Raw genomic sequence first — 20462 nt, forward strand, 5'->3', positions numbered from 1 at the left:
CATGTTGGTCAGGCTCAACTCCTGACCTCGCGATTTGCCCGCCTCTGCCTCTCAAAGTGCCAAGATTATAAGCGTGAGCCACTGTGCCCAGCTACATGAGGTTTTATAATACTTCTCCTGTATTAAAGGATTCCTTTGTGAATGCTAACCTTCACCCTGTTAGGGGCGCACTTCTTTTGTCTACCCCTTAATGGAAATTTCTTGCTGATTTCTTATAATAGTTGCAGATACAGGCTCCACCTTGATTTTCTGGTTACTTAATTCAGCTTCTCCTTGATAAAATAGGAAAGAACGTTGGAATAGGAGTTATAAACCTAGGCTCTCCTTACTCTTCTGCTATCACATCCTAGGTATAAGAAAGTCATGCAATCTCAGAGCTCACCATTTTTATGCCCGGTGTAGGGTTTGATCATAGGCTTTCTCATGTCCTTTCTGGTGCAAAGACTTTAAGAATCTTCAAGTCCTAATACAACTATAATAAATCACCTTGCTATGTATATACGAATGAAGTAGAGATCATTGAAGAATATTACATTAATCACACTACTGAAGTATAATTAGCATATCAAATGGTTGCCAATAAAATGTCACAACTGGAAATAGTTTGTTCTCTACATAATCTCTCTACATAAATCTTACATAATCTCTCTACATAAATCTACTTAGCTCCAGTTATTTTTAGAATTTTTTAGAGACAGGGTCTTGCTCTGTTGCCCAGGTTAGAGTGCAGTGCAGTAGCATGATCATAGCTCACTGCAGCCCTGAATTCCTGGGCTCAAGAGATCCTCCTGCCTTGGCCTCCTGAATATTTGGAATTACAGGTACAAACCACTGTGGCCACCTCCAGTTATTTGTTTAAAAGCATTTATTTCACAGATTTCACAAAAGAAAAGCTCTGATCCTGATGCTATTCTTATCACGGATTTCAAAGCAGTGATTTGTTTCTGGATCAAAGGAGTTTTGGCATCACTATTAGTATATGTATCCTGGAGTTTAGAAATGTAATTTCCATTCTTCTCCTCTATCTGGTCTTGGAACACATTCACCAGCTTATTTTCTCCAGTTGTTCGGGGATACAAGAGGACTCTGGTTTTTGGGACAGCATTTTTCATAAATAGAGAACTTAAAATAAATTGTTGTTGTGCTCTTGTATTTTTCCAAGCCTGGGAACTGAGCTAGGCTCAAGCCCACCCTGATGCCAGCTACATCAGGGCTCCTGGGCCTTGAACTGTCACCTAAGCTCCACTCCCTGCTGTACCAGCTGCACTGCTCATTCATAGTGACCCAGATTCCTTTCTTATGTAAGCATCCTCCATCAAATAACTAGAGGGAGAAAGTCAGCTGCAGGCAGCATGTACAGCCGCGGTGTGTTCTTGGAGGTTCTGTGGATGCTCAGGTAGATGCCAATATTCTGCTTACTGTTCCAAGAATTCTGGACACAGGTCTTTCCCTTTCTGTCATTAAATGTGTATCAATCTCAAAAATTTATAATTTTCTTAGCACTCTTGACTCCTTGAAGGGTCGTACAAAGAAAACCAAAGTGAAATAAAAATGAAATGACAAAACAGCAGGTCCTTCTGTCATTTCTCTTCCCATTTTCCCAAACTATTCGCCACCTCCTTGCCTTTCAGTTGCTCAGGATTGTTTTGTATTGGGTATATTATGTTCTGCATGATGACTCCTTAAGCCACTGAAGTACAGGAGTAATAGTCACTAACCTGGATTGAGCAATCACTGTCTATGTGTCAGGCCTGCATGTTGTTTACACATATAAACTTACCGCATCCCATAACCCTATGGAGCAGATGCTGTTAGGACCTGCATCTTACAAGTGAGAGAACTGAGGCACAGAGAGGTTAAGTCCCTTGCCCAAGCTCACACTTAGCTGGTATGGGTTAGAGCCAGGACAGAATCCCAGAATTCAGGGGTCAAAGAGTAGTCACTCTTTCCAACTACCTGAGGTCTGTTGGGGGAAACTGGGGGGGGCACTCCAGTTGCCTGGGCTTGGGGAGGGAGCAGGGTCTGGGGTACATGGGGCCCCGGCAGAGGAAACACAGCTAATGCAAAGCATGTCACCCTGAGAGATGCTGGGAGACACAAATGAGCCTTTCAGAAATAAACCAACATCCTGTGTTTGGAACCAACTGCAGTTCATGGACAAGTAGGAGGGTCCCGGTGGAGGGAAAGTGGAAAGATAGAGGAAGAGGACAAAAAGGAAAGAGAACAGGAGAACAGGGAGAGGGGCAGGGAAAGACGCTGAGGAGTCAGGGAAAGGAGCAGATGAAAAGCTTGCTGGTAGGAGGTGGGAGGTAGATGGAAGGGGAGAAACAGTGTGAAGCTGGCTCTATTCTATGCAATAGGCTAAGATTTTACACAGTTGTGCTTGGATTTGTTTGCTTGGTCACATAAGCAGGAAAGGTGGGCCAGGTGGGTGGGTGGGGAAACAAGAGGTCTGTCTACAGAAGCCCGCTGCTGCCATCTGCTCCAGGCAAGAGGAGGGGCTCCTGCAACAGTGCCCTCTACCACCTTCTCCCTTCCATTGTTCAGACTAAAGTATCTCTGTTCAGTGCAGGCTCTGGGAATATAAAAAGGGTTGGGGGAGATTGGGGCTGAGAGGGGTGGGCATACAAAGTGGGTGAGCAGAGGAGGAGGGGTGAGGGTAGGTGCAGTCTGCACAAGCCTTTGTGATCTGTGTCTATTGGGGCGTCTTTGCCACAGTCTGTTCTCTGTTGCATCTCAGGTCCAGACCCTCCCAGGAAGGGCCCATGAGGGCAAGGCCATTCTCCCTTCCTTTCCCATCTCTCAAGCACTTTCCTTGAAATTCCAGGCAACTTTCAAGTTTCTTTCGGTTTTCCTCTCACTCTTTCTGAGCCTGCCCTGAAAATGCAGGCCACCACATTTTGGGCTGAGGCTACCTGAGAGAACATAGCATCTTTGCAAGGCCACTCAGCTGTTCTTCATTACAGCATCCCCTGGACATGGTTGGAAAGGATACCTTTCTGCTCACACTTCAGCTCTTTTGACATGAAAAAGCCACTCCACTGGGCCATCAGTGATGTGGGAGAGAAGAGACTTTAGGCAGGTTCCAAGTTAATGGTGGCACATAATGGCCTCAGTTCTCGCCACAGAAAAGGTGACAGCAGGTGTCCTTTTGCTGGAGAATCTCCAGGTCTGTGAGCCAAATGGTACACTTGCTGGGCCGTGGTATGTGTGTGATGTGTTTGCCTGATTTGGGCTTACTGTTTATCTCTCCTTTGGAGGCCTGCCAGCCATCACCAGAGGAGAGAGGAGGGTGGCTATGAAGTCACGCACATGTGTGTGCAAATCCACTTCTCACCTTTTACTGGTCAAGTGACTACAGACTAACTCTCCATGTCTCACTTTCCTTATTTATAAAACACACTTTGCTAAGAGCTAACACTTATTGACTGCTTATAATGAACTACTAGGCACTTTTACATGGCTTGCCTCATTTAATCCTTATAACAGCCCAATTCAGTAGGTCCTGACATTGTTCATTATTCCCAGTTTAGATATGAGAACACATGGGCTTGGAGATGTTAAGGCACTTTTCCAAGGTCATGCAGAATTCAAACCCAGGCTGTGTGACTCCAGAGCCTCTGTCTGCTTAGGAGCAATGATGTAAGGATTGAGTTAATGTATATAAACTGGGCAGCACAGAATTCAGTGATGACATTGACATTGACATTGATGAGGAGAAAGATGGAGTCGTGGAACTGTGACAATCAATCCGCTAAGAGCTGTGTCTGATACAGGCTAATCTAAGTTGCTATGAGGACGTGGAACGGAGTGCTAACTCTGCCTGAGAAAGCTCATCATATTCAACCCCTTCAGTTTACAGATGAGGATGCTGGGGCCTAGTGAAGTTGAGTGTGTTGTCCAAAGTCACACAGTTAGTGATGGGGCTGATTTTGGTCAGAACTGGTGCTGCCAGCTGAGACCTGTGGTGCTTCTGCCTCAGCAGGCTGCCAGGTAATGAGAGCTGGCTATGAGTTCACCACACCTCTCCAACTCCAAATCTCCATCCCCGCTGAGTCAGCCTTAACTGCTTACGGTGAAACTTGGTTGAACTCTCCTGCCCATGTATACCCTGTTTCTATGTTGACATACGCTCAGATACGCCTCCGCCTTCCGCAGTGACTTTTCTCACTTTATCTCCACCCCACCTGGAAATGTCACCATCTATGGTGTCACTTGTGACCTCTTTGTCTTGCCCTACAGTGGGGGACTTCTCCCTCCACTTCAGTGGTCACTGGCACAGGCATCCCTCAGGCTACTGTCACACAGAGCTAGAGGCTAGACCTTCTACATGCATGAGAATGCTGGCTTTGCAGTTTAGTATCCTTGCCACTTACTGACTGTGTGACCTTGGGGAAGTTATTTAGCTTCTCTAAGCTTTGTTCTTTTCTCCTAAAAAGTGGTGAAAATATCAGGACCTAAGCTATAGATGTGCTATGAGAAGCCAGTACTGTAAGATTCATAAACCACTAGGTGTGGTGCCGGGCCCAAAGTAAGTGTGCCATCAATGCTTGCTGATGTTACTTTAAAATTCTTTCTTTGGCTTCAACTGTTTTTTTTTTTTTAACTTCCTTCTTATCATTCTCCCCTTCCTCTATGTCCCAATTGCCACTTGCTAAATCCTTGCTATTCTCCAGCTTCAAGGATCATCTGCCGGCCTGGAACTGATGGGTCCTCTCTTTGAATGATTGATGCACCACTAAATTAAAAGTTCTTGCTCCCTTTTTGATGCATTGTAACTCCTCCAGGAATCTAAGTCTAAGCCTTTACAATTGTTTGACTGTTTTTTTTTGTTTGTTTTTTGTTGTTGTTGTTGTTTTAATCACATTCTTACTTACTTTTCCAAGGTCGCTGTTCCAAACCCTTCCCACTCTCTTAGACTTCCCCACTATAGCCCACTCTACATTTATAATTACTCAATTGATTATTTTAAATTATTGCTTAATGTTGGTTACACTAGACTAGCCTCTAAATTCAATGAGGTGGTGACTTTATCTCATTTGTTTGTGGCATAGCCCCAAAACCCAGCACATGGGTGCAGCCCACATTCACATTGACCTTATCCCAAATTAATAACAAAGATTAAGGCTGTCCCACTTGACATATCTCAAATATGTCCCTTTTCTGGCTGTTTTGCTCTATCTTCCTCTACCTCTGTCTTTTTTTCTTTGCCTTTATCCTTAAGGAAAAGAAGTTCTTTCACTTTTTCTTGGTCCCTCTCCTCTAAAATTTATCTTCAGCAAATACTATTCTTTTGCTTCTTTTAATCTCCCATTTTCAGTGCCCTTTCCTTTCTGTCTGCATACACATCAGGAGAGACCTTGCTTTGGAGTCATACAGACCTGGCTGGGAATCTTGGCCCTTCTCTTGCTGGTTGTGTAATTGGGCCATGTATTCCACTTCTCTAAGCTTTAATTTCTTCCTGCGGAAAGTGGAGTGATATTATCTGTGGATCAGCGTTGTGAAAATAAATTGGGCTAATGTTTTGTAAAGTCCTGAGCAAAAAGCATGGTGTATAGTAAATAAGTAAAATTCCTTATCCCAAATCCTAAATAAATAAGTAAAAACAACACCTACCTCTCCTAGGCCCTACCATCTTCTCCAGCTAATGTCAGACAGACTTTCAGGTTCCTGCCTGAAATGAGAAACTTCCCTGCATTCACACATAGTCCTTCTTTTTGCTCCTCATCATATTTCTTCTGCCTTCCTGGGTGCAACATTTTGTCAATTAGATTCTTTTCTTGAACTTCAATTCCTGCTGCTCAACTGGTCTTTTCTGATCAGATCAACATTTACACATACCCAAGTCTATCTTTTGTTGTTTGTTTGCTTGAGACAGATTCTCGCTCTGTTGCCCAGGCTGGAGTGCAGTGGTGCGATCTTGGCTCACTGCGACCTCCACCTCCCGGGTTCAAGTGGTTCTCCTGTCTCAGCCTCCTGAGTAGCTGGGATTATAGGCACATGCCACTGCACCCGGCTAATTTTTGTATTTTTAGTAGAGATGAGGTTCCACCATGTTGGTCAGGCTGGCCTCAAACTCCTGACCTCGTGATCCCCTCTCCTCAGCCTCCCAAAGTGCTGGGATTACAGGTGTGAGCCACTGCGCCCTGCCCTACCCAAGTCTATCTTAAAAAAAAAAAAAAAAAAAAAAAAAAAAAAAAACAACTCTTTCCTGACCTCATGTTTCCTTCCAGCTACGCTGTCTTATTTCTCTACTTTTTTATCTACCAAATTTGTTGCAAGCGTCATCTGAATGACTGTTTCCACTTCCTTCAGTCTCATTCACCACCGTACATACCATGGGACAGCTAGTGCCCCATTACACCATGAAAACTCTTCCTGCCAATGCTTGCTGAATCTAGTGACTGTTTCTCAGACTGTATCTAGCTTGACCTCTGGGCAGCACTAGTCACAGTGACCACTTCCTTCTTGAAATGTTCTCTTCCTGGCCTTTTGTAGTCCTGCAAAATTCTTCTGTCTCTCTGGCTCTTTCACAGGCCTCTTGGTGTATGCTATCCTATAAGCAGGCCTAGTCATTTTCAGCTGTATTATTATTAAATGCTAGTCTTAGTGAACTACTTCCAATTACTCAAGTAAACTTTCTTAATTCTAGGCCTTCATTCCTGTGGTTCCCTCTTGCTGAAATTCTCTTCTCCTTCCTCTCCTTCCTTCCCTTGCTTAGCTTCCCTCTCCTCTACTTCCCATGTCAGCTTAGAAGCCTCTTCCTCCCACAGGTCTTCCCTTCGCTCCTCAGGGTTGGCAAAGGCACCCCTTCTGGGTCCTTCATGACCCCTCTTCTTTCTCTATCATATAACTTATCGCACTACATCATAATCATAATTATATTTTCTTGGCTCAAGCTTGCCCTTGATGGCAAATTCTGTGAAGCTACGATTATATCTGCTTTTAGCACATAGCATAGCCTGAGTCACATAACAAGTGAATGAATGAATGAAGATGACATTATTGCTATGTTGGATTGAAGGTGAATGTACCTTATATGAAGTTTTCAATGCTACATATTGTTACCTGTTAAAACCAGGCAAGTCCCTTTTCTTAGGATCGGTTTCCTCATCTGCAAGATGAGAAGTTAAGCAAGGCTCCTTCCTGAGAGCACTTTGCAGAAGTTATCTCTATTCATCCACACAAAGAACCAACAGAGTTGAAACCTGGATTTAAGGAGGTGATGCCTGTACCCCATCTAGCACAGGGCCAGACAGTTTCCTTAGCAAGGCTATCTTTACCAGTACCATGAAGGAAGGCAGAAAGGTAATATTCTTTCCTTGTCTATAACTACATTCACCTTGCTCATAAGCACCTGTTTCTGTTTGGTTAAAAATTAAAATCTGACACAAAAACCTTAAACTCTCCTATTCGAAGAATGTAGTCTCTTCTGGTTTAAAACCAACCACAGGCTCTTCTGAGTTGCTTTTCCAAGTCACTTTCCAGTTACTCTTTTAGATAAACACACAGTCTTTTAGGGCCCCCTCATTCCCCTCCTCATTCACTGAATACAGTGGAAGTGTGTTAAGATGGAGGCGGAGAGGGAACCTCTGGCTTACGGTCCCTCGGGTCCTCACTGTGTCCATTGATAGTGAAATTGTGGACTGGTCACTGCTCAGAGTCCCCCCTTGCTAAACCAGCCCTTCACTGAGTTCTCAAGGGCACTGGGTCTTCTGCAAGGAGAAAACCTCCTCCAAGAGCACTGAGGCTTCTGCAGCTCCAGCTATTTTTCCCTTCGACCTCTGCCAATAGCCTCTGCCTCAGGGGCCCCTCCTGCAAGCAGTGGGGATCTCCTGGCAGGGAGGCTGGTTCTCTAATCCAAGTTCCCTCCAGAGCCTGTGGAGACTTCTGGATCTTCTCCATGGAGGGGACAGAGTGAGGGAGGGGTGACAAAGAGAGTTTCCTTGAGAGATTTCATGGGCAAGGATTTTAAGATTTTGTTCTCTTACAGTACCAATGGTCCCCGACTTACTATGGTTCGACTTAGGATTTTTCAGCTTTATGATGGTGTGAAAGTGATATATATTCAGTGGAAACCATACTTCAAATTTTGCATTTGGATTTTTTCCCAGGCTAGCAATATGTGATGTGATACTCTCTTGCAATGCTGGGCCAAATAATCTAACACAATGTCTGTTTTATAATAAAGTGCTGAATAGCTCATGTAATTTACTAAATACTGTACCAAAAGTGTTCTGAGCACATTCAGGGTAGGCTCAGCTGAGCTGTGATGTTAGGTTTATTAAGTGCATTTTTGACTCTTGGTATTTTCAATCTATGATGGGTTTTTCAGGACCTACCCCCATCATAAGTTGAGAAGCATCTGTGCTTTGTTACATTAGTAGCTGTTTTAAAAGACATTGCTGAATTGAATGAATGATTCTCAGTCCATCTCTGCCTAAACATTGCTGTGTCATTGTTTCATTTTGATTTTCAGTTTATCTCAAGTTTCTAGTCCCTTCTTCCAGAGTTTGGAATCCAGTGTAGGAATGGGAGCAGGAGGTGCCCTGAGCAGACATCTCATATGAGTCTAAACTACGTTACTCTCCTCTTCTCTTTCGGTACAGGAACAATTTTATTTTCCACCTGCCTGACAGGAAGTAACTTTACATTATATTCTACTTTCTCTATACTTTATGGTTTAGAGTTAAGGTGATCATGTGTTCTGGGTTTTGCCTGTGGTGGTCATGGTTTATAACTATTGTCTGCATGTAATTAACAGTAATGCAACCTTCACTCTCAAAATGACCTGGCTTGGGTAGTAAATAACGTAGTCATCTTTTTTTTCTTTTTCTTTTTTTAAAGATAGGGTATCACTCTGTCACCTGGGCTGGAGTGCAGTGGTGTGATCACAGCTCACTAAAGTCTCAACCTCTGGGGTTCAGGTGATCCTCCCACCTCAACTTCCTGAATAGCTGGGCACACGCCACCACACCTGGCCAATTTTTGTATTTTTGGAGAGATAGGGTTTTACCATGTTGCCCAGGCTGGTCTTGAACTCCTGGGCTCAAGCAGTCTGTTTACCTCAGCCTCCCAAATGTTGAGACTACAGGTGTGAGCAACTGCGCCCAGCCATTCCTACTTTTCAAAATGAGTTTAAACTCAGGTTTCCAAACTTAAATCTCCTTGTGACTTAAAGCTTAGTGTTGGGAGCCACCCAAAAACCTTTCTCTTAAGTTCCTGGCTCTTGCAAGTAAAGGTCTTGGCTTTTATGATACTGTTCTAGTATAGACATTAAAATATCCATTTTGAAAGACAAAGATATACAGTGTCTTTTTTATTCAGAGAAATGAAAACATTTCAAGAAAGTAAAAGTAAGCATTTGAATGTATCAACAGCCTGACACCAGCAATCCATCGAATGACCCTGGCCAGTGCACGGTCCTGGTGGATAGTGGTGGACGTCAGATGCCCAGGTCATCCTGTCATCTAGAATTAAGAGTTGTTAACATTTTGTTCTTCTAGGGAATTTTAGAAAAGAAATAAAAGATTATTACCAGCGTCTTTTATAACCAGTAGAACACTTCTTTATTCTAGGTTGTATGTGCCCTTCCCCTGAGGACCGTTTGTAGAAAACTATAGCTGTTATTTGATTAGAGGGGAGTGTGTTGAGGTTGAAATAACTTATAAAAAATATTTTTGGCCGGGCGCGGTGGCTCAAGCCTGTAATCCCAGCACTTTGGGAGGCTGAGACGGGCGGATCACGAGGTCAGAAGATCGAGACCATCCTGGCTAACACGGTGAAACCCCGTCTCTACTAAAAATACAAAAACTAGCCGGGCGAGGTGGCGGGCGCCTGTAGTCCCAGCTACTCGGGACGCTGAGGCAGGAGAATGGCGGAAACCCGGGAGGCGGAGCTTGCAGTGAGCTGAGATCTGGCCACTGCACTCCAGTCCGGGCGACAGAGCGAGACTCCGCCTCAAAAAAAAAAAAACAAAAAAAACAAAAATTTTTTTAAGTAAAAACATTAACTGGATGCATAAGCTATCAATAAATGTGATTTTCCTTTCTAACTGGACATGGTAACCCTGCTCATCTTGTGTTGGTTGGAAGCACTGCTTGACAATATGTATGATATTGATTAACAAAAATGAAAAGGCATATTAATTTGTTAAATCACTTGGCAGGAAAATTATGATCAATCTTAACTAAAACATAATTTGATAGGCAATATCTTTTAAAATAAAGTATACATGGAAGAAAAACGTCAAAATATAGCACCTCAAATTTTTTTTTAAAAAAGGCTTGCAACCCCATCCAGGTAACAGAATGACACTGCTGACTACATTTCAGTAGGTAGTTTACTTTCAGATTTTTTTGGTGGTAGCAAAGGATGAGACATTCACGTTCCCTCTGGCTCATCTTGTAACAAGTTTTGTGTTTCCTCAGAATGGTTGACTTGGATTAGGTTAGAGAACAAATAATTTGACCTAATTATTAAATAGCAACATAGCTCACCAATAGACCTAGGGAACAGACACCTGTGCCCCAAACATATTACTACACCTTCCTAAATGTGGCTTTGTAATAGCATTATGACTCTTTATTTTATTATTATTATTGTTATTATTATTATTTTTAATGAGATGTACTTTTGCTCTTGTCGCCGAGGCTGGAGTGTAGTAGTGTGATCTCGGCTCACTGCAACCTCTGACTCCTGGGTTCAAGCGATTCTCCCACCTCAGCCTCCCAAGTAGCTGGAATTACAAGCATGCACCACCACACCCAACTAATTTTTTGTATTTAGTAGAGATGAGGTTGTATCATGTTGGCCAGGCTGGTCTCGAACTCCTGACCTCAGATGGTCCACCTGCTTTTCCCTTCCCAGGTGCTGGGATTACAGGCGTGAGACACCGCGCCCGGCCCCATGACTTGAATAAGAAGTATGGCTTGTCTCTGAGGACACTTGTGTGTCTAGGATAATGAAGTCTTTTTTTTTTTTTTTTTTTTGAGATGGAGTCTCACTCTGTCACCCAGGCTGAAGTGCAGTGGTGTGATCTCAGCTCACTGCAACCTCTGCCTCCCAGGTTTAAGTGATTCTCCTGCCTCTCTGCCAAGTAGCTGGAATTACAGAAATGTGCCACCATGCCCAGCTAATTTTTTTTGTATTTTTAGTAGAGATGGGGTTTCGCCATGTTGGCCAGGCTGGTCTCGAACTCCTGACCTCACGTGATCCACCTGCCTCGGCCTCCCAAAGTGCTGGGATTACAGACGTGAGCCACTGCACCCAGATGAGAATGGGGTCTTCAAGAGGGTGTGGAGGAGCTGTGAGCTTGGACAATTACGGGCACCCTTACACTATTACTTCCTTTCTTTCTTCTACAGTTCTTAAACTTAAGCTGCTTCCTATCTCTCTTCTTTTCTTCCTCCCACATCCACAGATGGGGTGGCTGCATTCCGTGCCTTCTTGAAGACGGAGTTCAGTGAGGAGAACCTGGAGTTCTGGTTGGCCTGTGAGGAGTTCAAGAAGACCAGGTCAACAGCAAAACTGGTCTCTAAGGCCCATAGGATCTTTGAGGAGTTTGTGGATGTGCAGGCTCCACGGGAGGTATGTTGGCAGCGGCAACCATCCTGTCTGTCCATGGCTTCTGGCCTGCATTTCTCTCCTCAGAGAGGATCTGAGCCAGGCTTGATGACGACTTTCTTATACAAAACTGAACCTCATTGCTCTGGTGGCCCTTGATGGAAAAAAAAAAAAAGGATCATTTTTAAGAAACAGAAACCCAGGGCTTCCATCAGAGGAGCTCCATTAGGAGTGTTTTAGTTGTCTGTCAGTTAAGCATGTGCTAGCAGGAACTGTGTTGCTACAGAGATTTTGCAAGAATAAATGCTACCCAGTCTATGTTCATTTTCCTGGTGGAAGGCAGCATAGCTTAATGAAATGTGGATCTGCTTTGAAATCTTGTTTCAATTTTAGCTCCACCACTTACTAGCTATGAGATCTTGGTCAAGTTACTAAACCTCTCTGGGTCTCAATTTCCCCAGTGTAAAAGGGTACCTACCTTTCAGAGTATGACAGATGAAGCACCTGTTCAGTATTTGCCACTGCTCATTAATGAGTAATTATAATTATTTATATTATTTAATTATAATGATTTATAGTAATAGGATGAATTTCTATTATATTGCTGTTCTGAGTTATAATACAGAATTTTACTTGGGAGGGGACGGTTTACATGAAGAAAAATGTTTGCTACCAGTTTAGGTGCATTGCATTTTTAGATTCCTTCAATTATGCTTTGACTTGGGATGCAAGAAGTCTTTACCAGTTGTCTAGGATGCTACAGGCCCTTTATAATGCTGGTTGGAACAGAGATGTACATTCTAACCAGGGCCTCCCTCCACAAGGCATTTGTTTCATTAGTAGACAAGAAAAGACAGGAGAAAAAACTTACTTCAGGGGACTTGCATTAACAACTAGCTTGGATCTATCCCTTTGCCTGCCAGGGTGAAGGTCCCTGGATTAGGGATTCAAGTAATTTGGGATTTTGCCTTGGCTCTGTTGCTAACTTTCCATACTACTTTAAACAAGCTTTTTAGTCTCTTCTTTTCAGTATTGTTGTCTATAAATTGGGACTGAGAATATCTGGTCTTCAGACCCCGCAGGATTCTTGCTGTGATCAAAAGGGATGACCTCCATGGAAGCAATTTGAAAAGCCAAAACCGCCTTAAACATGTAGATGCTATCATTAATAATTATTGCATAGTTAGGGCCAGCTGCCAGAAACCTTGGCCCTTGAGGGCCTGTGACCTTGCTCTCTGTTTGTATCTCTAGGTAAACATTGACTTCCAGACCCGAGAAGCCACGAGGAAGAACATACAGGAGCCGTCCCTGACTTGCTTTGACCAAGCCCAAGGAAAAGTACACAGCCTCATGGAGAAAGACTCTTACCCCAGGTTCCTGAGGTCCAAAATGTACTTAGATCTGCTGTCCCAAAGCCAGAGGAGGCTTAGTTAGACCTCAGAAGTGGACTCTTGGAAATCACCGGCTTTCCCCTCCCCTTGCTGCCAAGATCATATTCTAATGTGAAATGTCATAGGTGTTCAAAAGCAGTGGCATTGGGGGTGGGAGGCTGGGGGTGAGGAGGGAATGAAGGGCCTTTCCAAAGTATGACCCAGCTGCTGGAGCTTGGACTCTATTCCATTTACCCATGTTTGTGTTTTGGTTAGTGGTAGCGCCTTGCCGCTGTCACCCTTTTGTGGGTTAGCAACTTGCCCTTCATAATGCCTTGGGTCACCTCTGCTGAGAGGGCAGATTTGCTGTGCTAGGCTAATCTGTAAATAATGCAAATGCAATTCCCACCGCCTCCACACCCTCCTCAGTTAGGATTCCTGACTCCACTTGTTGTAAATCCCTGGAAGGAGTAGCTGAAAGACTTGGGCTCCACTCTGTGATTTGTAGTGGCCAGCTCTGCTCACTGGGACCTCACAGCTTAGGAAAGAGGTTTCTGTGGAATTCCAGGTTTCTAGTGCTGCCATTGACAGGTGACCTCTCGGAGAAGGAGTGAAATCCATGGAGTTGTTTGTTTCTTCCATTTCCATTGGACCAGCGTGAAAAACTGTGATTACTTTCCATCTTGGCCTAGGAAATTCACAAGACTACCCTACCCTTACATTTCCAGAAAGAGTCTTGGGACATGTCCTTCATGACTTCTGAAGTGGAACTGCCATTAAGAAAGATACAGCTTACAAATCTTCCTCAATTCTATGAAGAACTTTTCCAGAAGTCAGGAGACGAGGGAATGTAGCACCAGTAGATTTCTATTCAAAGGGGTACCATATAACCTGTCTGTTGCTCTGTGTCTTCTCTGCCCTCACCTCTCTGCAGCATCATACATCACTGATCTCTTAGGATGACAACTTGGCAAAGGGATGTGAATTCCTGTAGCATGGAGTGCTCCCACGGTGCCTAGTACTTTCCCTGTATCTCCACCTCCCCCTTTCCATGCCGGTCATGTAATTATGATGGGGGAGAACGGGAATTTAGGCTGAAACTCTTTCCAGCATACTTCCTGGGAACATGCTTTCTTAGAAAGATCTCTCTCTTGGATACCATGAAGCAGCTTCTTTCTTGATCTTTGACCTTTTGGAATTGAGCATGAAATAGGAGGTGTGGCTAAGAAGATCACTGTGAACATCTGGACGTGGAGAACCTTCCTAAAATGCTTTCATGATACCCTAGAGCTGCTCTTGGAAGTGTGTCAGGCAACTCTTCCTTGGAGGATGAGTGAACAGCCTGGAACCTACTCTAGCTACCCAGGAAAAAGCTGACTTTGGCACAAGAGTAGTGCCAAGGAGATGAACCTTTAGCAGACAGACCAGAAAGTGAAAGAGGGGCATGCAAGAGGCTGGTTTCCAGGTGGAGAGGATAAGAGAGTGGAGTTACTGTTGGAATAATTCACGATCAATGGATTTGGATTCACTGCAGATCTACAAAACTTTCAGCTTGACTAAGTGGAACAGCACATGATTAGGTATAAGCTCTGTGCAGGCGATTGCAAACTGGGCTGAACCATTCTCGTTTTAAGGGGTGAGGGGCCTTTTAAGGTTATGCTGGTGGTGTTCTAGTGCTTGTGTTCCTCTCCGTTAACTTTGAGAATCTCTTCCTTTTCTAGCTATAGCTAGACTAGGCCAAGAAGGCCCTTGAGTCCCACTAGTGCTAGGGCCCACTGCACTGCCACGGCACATTGTTATCTGTGAGTGAGGGTGGGCGTGACTGTGTGAACCTCAAGGGGAGAGAAGAACACATGTCTCCTAGCCCTCACACCGAAGAGACCCATGGAATTTCGTGTTCGAGAACTCCAAAGCCTCAAATGGGTGATCCTAGTCAGATCAGGTAGTATCCTCTCAACCGTGGTTAAAAAAACAAATCATTCTTTCTTAGATAAAGCTGCCAGAATTAATTTAATGATTAAATTCTCTAACAGGGTACTTTAAACATTGTTTACATATGAAATGTGCATCTGCTGCCAACTCTACTGTCGAATATGAGGTGCATATAAATTGGAATTGCACAGAGTTATAGAAATGTGAAACATTCTAAAAGGGGCCTTTTTCACCACTTCCACTATCCCAAGGAGAAAAGCCTGAACAAGAGTGTCATGCTATGGCCTCATAGAGGGGCCTAGAGTTCTTGCCAACTATTGAGGAAACGAAGGCTGCAGATGGTGGTGTCATGGCGCCCTGGTGACTTCCTCCCACAATGGGGAGGTGTGAAAGACCCAGCTTGGGGATCCTGAATTTTGCAGCTAAGCAAGGGTATGTGGGCGTGTGTCCATGTGTAGAGGAACATGATAGCTAAATTTATGGTACTCCTGTGGAGCGTCTCTGTGTGTTTGTGTGTGTGTGACAATTGTGAGCATTAGACTAGTACAAGGCAGACATGATCTTCCCGTGGGGTGGAGCTTTCCTCATACCCTGTATGCCCTGCTTCCCACAAGAGGCGCAGCGCTCTCCACTCTGATGCCTAGTTTTAGGCACTCTGGTTGTGCCAACCCAGATTTTGGTCTGTGATAAAACAAAGAGAAATGTTTACAACATCTAGAGCAATATCCAAGCATACCTCATCCCTGAGCTTCCATGTTTCCCAGTCCTGCCCTCTCTCCCATTGCCTCTTCCACAAGCTCATGTCCTTGGGTATCACTTCCATTTATTTCCTGTCTTCCTTTGCTCCTCAAGCCGGGCCTGTGCTGTGGACTTGCTCTCTGGACTCAAGGCTTGCTGGGTCGTGGGCCTGTGCAGGCTCCAGGCAAGCCAGGGCGGGAGTCCAGGCAGAGCTGTGACTTCCAGAATTGCTCTCCATCCCTGAGTGACCTTGCCCCACTGGAGGGCTAACTTGTTTGGGGGCTGGTGTGAGATTCATCATTGCCCTTGGCAAACTAAATAGAATACTGTCAGTATCAACCATTCATGGCCTTGGGCACCTCTGGGGTGAGGAAGAATCCTCTGAGGCAGTCCTTCTCATTAAACTTGAGCATGCACAGGAATCACCTGGAAAGCCTGTGACAAGTGCTAATTCCCAGGTGCACACCCAGAGATGCTGATCTGATAGACCTGAGATGGGGCCCAGAAATCAATATATTTAATAAGTTCCTACGTGGCTAGTGGCCTGTGGACTTGGAAAAAGGATGGTCTTAGACAGTGGCTCATGACCTTGGCTGCTCCTTAGAATCACCTAGGGAGTTTTTAAAACCCAGATGTCCAGGTCCCACCCCAGAACAGCCAAATCAGAAGTTTTTGGTAGAGACCCAGGCAGCAGTCATTTTTAAAGGTCCACAGGTGATTCCAATGTGCAGCTGAACTTAGGAAGCACTGGTCTCAGGAGTGAGGAGGAACACAGTGTAGGGGAGGGGAAAGGGAGGGGGGAACACAGCTGTGTGGACCAAGGGAGCTGGCACATTTCCAGATGCAAGCACGTAGATACTGAGGAACCTGGCCAGTCCTGGAACCTGACTCGGGATGCTGCCTCGATGCCCTCGGGGTCTGACTTGCTCTTTTGAGATAAAGGTAATTTGGCCCAAGCTGCGTGCATTGCTGGGCAGCGGCCTTGCCGGAGGTGGTAGCTGAAGGGATCCTTGATCGAAAGACGCTCTGCCATGCTTTCCGAGTCCTGTCTCCTCCAAGTTTGTCTCCTAGGCTGTTTCCCCTGTCTGTTTTCCTGCGCCCTTGTGTTTGGCCATTTTTGCATTAGGGTATGTCTCTGTACCCAAGGCCGCACGACAAGGTAGTTGGAACCCCCACTCACGTGGTGAGTGAAGAGCGTCATGGTAATAATAATAGTAGTAACACAACTTCCAAATTTCTCAGTGGAGAGTGTCACGTCCTGGGGATATCAAGATCTGTGAGGCCTTTCCAAGCCCTCACCATTCCCTCTTTGGTCCCAGGTTGGGTGGGCAGCTGGGAAGGTCCTAGTTGATTTTAATCTCCGGTGCTCTCCCCAGAACTGCTGCTCTGAATAAACCAAAGCTGTGAAAGAGCGTTCTGCGCAGGCTGTGGGCCCAGCCTCTGGGTGCAGGCCCTGGGCACTTGAGCTGGGCAGCTCAGCTGGCTCTGCTGTGAGGGGAAGCTATGAACTTAACTGTGCTGAGAGCTGGGGGAGGGTAGAATGGGGAAGACTGAAGAGGAAGGAGCGGGTGGGAGAGATCAGCCGCTAACATGGTGTCTGCTTCTCCATGGACCAGAGGAGAAGGGATGAGTAGAAAATGCAGAGGCAGGATGGTTTCCCAGCAACAAGAGTGTCCAGAGTTCTCCTGACCCTGTCTGTGCCCAGTTCCACGGAAGGCAGAGGCATCACGGTTTTCCATCCCAGGCCACCCTTCCAAGTGTCAGGCCTCTTTAAATCTGCATCCCTCTGGGTTAGAAGCAAGAGAGGTGGCAAAGTCTCCCTGGCACTGAGAGCCTGTTCTACCGTGCCACTCAGCATGAGATGGTGGAGGAAGAAGCCAAGAGCAGAGATGCCTTCCTGTTCCCGTGGCCTCTCAGGACTCCACAAGATGCTGTGGACCAAGACGGGAGATCTCAGGATGGGGCCACTGGCCTTCCTAGGTTGGGCTCTGGGTCCTTTTAATAAACTGTTCCTTTCCTGGTTCTTACTCCCTTTTGGTCCTTCCACTCCCTTCCCTCTGCCAGGTATGGAAAAGGTGGCTGGGCTGGGTGTGCGCTCCAACCCCGGTAGCATTAGCTGAGTCACGCGGCGAGCACACAACAGATTTGTAGCAGCTCATCTGCCATATAAACCGCTTGGCTGATGGAGTCCTCATTGAGTTGTTTCATTACCATGTAAAGTGGAATCATGTCTTTCACCTTTACTATAAACAAGGCTGTGAGAACATAATAAACAGAACCTGAACAAGCTGCCCTCTGGTCTCTGCCCACATTTCTGCCCAGCTGACTCTTTATGAGGAAACTCTCCACATCACACATGGACTTGCTGGAGGGAGGGCACGTGGCCCTATCTGGCAGCAGCTGGCACAGGGCTGGCCATCAGGAGAAGCAGGGGTGTGGGTGGAAATGGATGGGCCTGGCTTGGGGATGAGCGTTGGGTGGAGAGTGACTTTGGGTTATGAAAGTTGCTTTGAAACTGTAAAGTGCTGTCCCAATTCGAGGTGGTGTTTTTATTACTACCACCTACTGCTTGAAAATGCAGAGAGGAAAAAAAGGGTGAGGATGGTTTGTGTATTTGTTCAGCTGGAGCAATCTGGAAATGCAGTGGGTTGATCTTGCTTAGGGCTGTACCTCAATCAACGTGTACCCGAAAAGTGTGTATTAGTCATCAGATCTTTAAGTGCCTCTGGTGATCAGGTCCTGTGGAGGGGAGGAAGGAGAATAAGGCACTGTATCTGCTCACAAAAGCTCATTCTTCAAGTGGGGTGATAAGACAGAGATATGCAAAACCTTAACCATCCAAATAATTGAAAATGCTCTGGAAAAGGTCTGTCTTTAAAGGAAAGCTGATGCTTCTTCAAAGGTGAATCCTTTGGGTTAAAAGAAATGTCCTTTTGTAAAGCAAATGATCACTCTCAATTCCAATTGGGCAAGGAGTAGTGGCAGGTTGGGCTGCTGCAGACAGGAGTCCACCACTGGGGAGGGGGTGTGGCTGGTTTCTGTCTTTCTGGCTTTGCTCTTCTACTCCTTCTACCTCTATTCCCACCTGGGGCTCCTGACCCCTGCAGGAGAGAGTGGAAGGGGAAGGATAAGAGGCCAAGGATGAGGCGTGTGGGTGGGGGGGTCAGGCCTGATGTAGATGCCATCTGAGATAGGCTGTGGGCTCTCCAGCCTTGGAGGACTCTATGAAGGGGAAAGGGGAGTCCTTCCTGGTTCATTGGAGACCCTGTGTCTTGGGAATCTGCTCCCTGCAAGTCTCCTGATGAGGGCGAATGATTCCCTCTGGCGGGTGGACTGGTCCTTCCTGACAGTGCCCCAGCTTCTCTCTGCTGCTGTCCACTTGCTCACTTGGACAGGTCCTAGGTTGAACTCATGCTAGTCTCCTCTCCAGAGGCCCATAGTGGGCCCATTGGCACCACTTGGATCTTATTTTTCCCTAGAATTACAAGAAAGCAGCTGCTCTTCTTGCTCTGCAGCCTGAGCCACCAGCCAGCCCGACACTCACATTTTTTATTTTCCAGGCTGGAATAGACACCAGTCTCCTGGGTCCTCAAGCATCAAGGGGGCACATGTCAGGCTCCAAGGACCCACAGAACCCACACTCCCTTGGAATGAGGTGAGAGTAGGCCCCCTGCCCGTCCTTCCAGGGGGCTGGGGCTCACAGCACACAAACAGCTTTCCCTGAAAACCTTCACAAGTTCTCTCCAGCCCCTGATCTTTTGCTGAGGGACAGGTTCTCAGTGCCACTCACTGGTTCTCCACTCCCTCCCTGGAGTGTTGGCTTGGTCTGGAACCTACTTTGGTATCTGAGATCACTCTCCTAGACCTTGACAGAGGCTCTTACACATGTGAGACACTTAGCACTATGCCCGGCATCTCGCTAACGTGCAGCACATGTAGAGAAACACAAGCCAAGTCCCTTCTCATCCCAGGATCTACAAACAAAGCCATGGAGAGAGAGAGACAGAAGAGGTCACTGAGGTAACTCCCTCTGGAGGATGTGCTTCTTAGTTGGGGCCTGTCTTAGTCTGTTTGGGCTGCTATAACAAAGTGCCATAGACATGTGGTTTATAAACAACAGACATTGTTCCTCACAGTTCTGGAGCCCAGAAGTCTGAGATCAGAGTGCCAGCACGGTTGTGCTCTGGGGAGGGCTCTCTTCCAGGTTGCGGACTATCGATTTCTTGTTGTATCCCCACATGGTGGAAAGAATGCTACCTAGCTCTCTGGTTTCTTATAAAAGTCACTAATCCCATTCACAAGGGTTCCACCCTCATGGCCTAATCACCTCCCAGAGGCTCCACTTTTAAATACCATCCCATCAGGTTCATGGTTTCAGTATATAAGTTTTGGGGTCTGGGCACAAATATTCAGGCCATTTTAGAGTCTGTCCTAGTCCCCTATCCAGAAAGGAGAATAAAGCTGGAGGGAAAGGGTGGGGACATGCCTCCCCTGTTCTTGCCTCATTCCACAGCACAGAGGGACATCCCAGTCCACACCCCAGGTCACTGGCTGGATGCCCAGCCATGGAAACAGAAAAGCCATAAGCCTGAGAGCCTTTGACTAGGGTTACGGGAGCACACTGTTCCTGATAATTTGGGCTGTGATGCCAGATTGGGTTGAATCTCAGCTTTAACTCTTACACGTTGTGTGATCCTAGGGAATTTACTTCCCTGTGCCTCAGTTTTCCCATCTGTGAAACTAAAATAATAACAGAGTCAACTGGTTGGGGTCATTGTGAACATTAAGGAAGAACAAGGCACCTAGTAGGCACACAGTGTGTGCTAAGTGGCATCATTCTCTCATACTGGAATCACT

General features: G+C 45.8%; 1 protein-coding gene across 2 annotated transcripts in view; it reads left to right on the forward strand.

The window, feature by feature from the left end:
• Positions 1–13626, forward strand: part of RGS8 (regulator of G-protein signaling 8) — a 44396-nt gene extending 30770 nt beyond the window's left edge. Inside the window, exons 6-7 of one of the 2 annotated variants that reach the window (XM_011942112.1) lie at positions 11423–11589; positions 12817–13078. In XM_011942112.1, coding sequence (XP_011797502.1) covers positions 11423–11589; positions 12817–12999 — 350 coding nt within the window. In that variant the 3' untranslated portion in view covers positions 13000–13078. Of the gene's footprint in view, positions 1–11422; positions 11590–12816 lie in introns of both variants that reach the window. The other variant, XM_011942113.1, reaches the window with a different exon arrangement.
• Positions 13627–20462: the final 6836 nt, after the last annotated feature.

This window comes from Colobus angolensis, unplaced genomic scaffold (assembly GCF_000951035.1).
Source record: "Colobus angolensis palliatus isolate OR3802 unplaced genomic scaffold, Cang.pa_1.0 Scaffold206, whole genome shotgun sequence".
Classification (NCBI taxonomy): Eukaryota; Metazoa; Chordata; class Mammalia; order Primates; family Cercopithecidae; genus Colobus; species Colobus angolensis.